At 42.5% G+C, this 1,452-nt stretch overlaps 1 protein-coding gene across 1 annotated transcript; it reads left to right on the plus strand.

Annotated features, from left to right (window-relative positions):
* Positions 1-63: 63 nt before the first annotated feature.
* Positions 64-1,222, plus strand: LOC105273092 (acyl-CoA synthetase family member 2, mitochondrial-like; the record flags this gene model as incomplete). The annotated part of the gene is made up of 2 exons (XM_011315327.1): positions 64-562; positions 991-1,222. Coding segments are annotated over 2 exons (716 nt in total), but the record flags the coding sequence as incomplete, so codon positions are not given.
* Between the last annotated feature and the right edge of the window lie 230 nt (positions 1,223-1,452).

The following is a 1,452-nucleotide window of genomic DNA, read 5'->3' on the forward strand; positions in this document are numbered from 1 at the left end:
TCCGAAAAATAAATTTCCCGATTTTGACGTACCTCTAAATGGCTCTTCAATATTGTTCTCCAGCTGTGGAAACAGTCGACAAATCGGTGCCCGATGGTTTGTCCTACAAGTTCATGCCCGGAACAATTCCTCTTGTTGACATGACAGTTGGTCAGCTGATAGAAAATGCAGCGAAACAGTGGCCAGATCGTGAAATTTTCGTGTCCGTCCACCAGGGAATCCGGATGACTTACAAACAGGCCTTGGCGAGAGCGGACAGGATAGCAGCTGGACTGCTAAAATTGGGACTGAAACCTGGGGACAGGGTTGGCTTGTGGGGTCCCAACGATCTAGAATGGGCTATAGTTTTCATGGGGCTAGTTCGAGCTGGATTCGTCGCCGTCGCCATCAATCCGGTTTATCGTCAAGGCGAAATCGACTATGTTGTTACCAAGGTTGGAGTCACTGCTATTGTGGCTCCTGCCAAGTTCAAGACTCAGGACTATTTCTCGATGTTGGAGAATACCAGAACGAAGTATCAATCTTTGAAGCACATTATTCTCTGGAATTCTGATAGTCGAACGTAAGTTCTCACTGTTTATCACTTGTCAATTATGATTCATTAATTATTCAATTGTCGTGAATTTTCAATTAGTCGCATTCATGAATATACTCACATACAAATATCCCGTGATTCCAATGCAGTGAGTGATCTGAAATTGATCTTCCATCGACTTTTCCGTTAAATATGGAAATGTCAGTGCAACAGTAATCCCAAACCATTTCGACGAACAGTGCGGTAAATTGCGTCGCAAAATTTTAAACAGTGTGATTGGTAGGGAAAAGAACTGATTGATCGCCCACCTCGCCCTGCATATTACCCTTGCCAGCAATTAGGTTAATGGTTCGCCTATTTATTCGCACGTAAACCTAGCAATTGGAGGTGCCAACTGCGCCCACCTGTGAAGAAAAGAAATCGATAGTTCAACATCGTTTGATTTTTATTTTCAGAGGGGCCTATCGTCTCACGGATGTCGAATCTCTGGGAAATAAGATTGAAATCGAGGCGATTGGTCAGATGCAGGGAGAAATATCACCTAATAACGCGTGTAATATTCAATTCACATCGGGAACAACTGGTGAGCCAAAGGCACCGGTTCTATCCCACAGATCTTTTGTCAATAATGCAATTCAGGTAAATCAGGAGACATCGACATACATAGGGTAATTTCATTTCATTCCGTTATTTCCTTTTTACTTAGTCCCAATATTAATTGATCGATCCATAAAATAATGATTCAATTTAATTCAATACGTTAAACTATTAGACATTGTGATAGCAGTGGGAGCCGAAGGCGAGACGCTACGTGTCCAGAATATCGCATTTTAATTTTGTTAAAGCCACACCGTCGAAATGACATCACCCTTCCGCACAGGGTGCTTGTCAATCTTGCATGTTGGAAATGACGATGT

Source organism: Fopius arisanus, unplaced genomic scaffold (genome assembly GCF_000806365.1).
Source record: "Fopius arisanus strain USDA-PBARC FA_bdor unplaced genomic scaffold, ASM80636v1 scaffold00910, whole genome shotgun sequence".
Taxonomy (NCBI): domain Eukaryota; kingdom Metazoa; phylum Arthropoda; class Insecta; order Hymenoptera; family Braconidae; genus Fopius; species Fopius arisanus.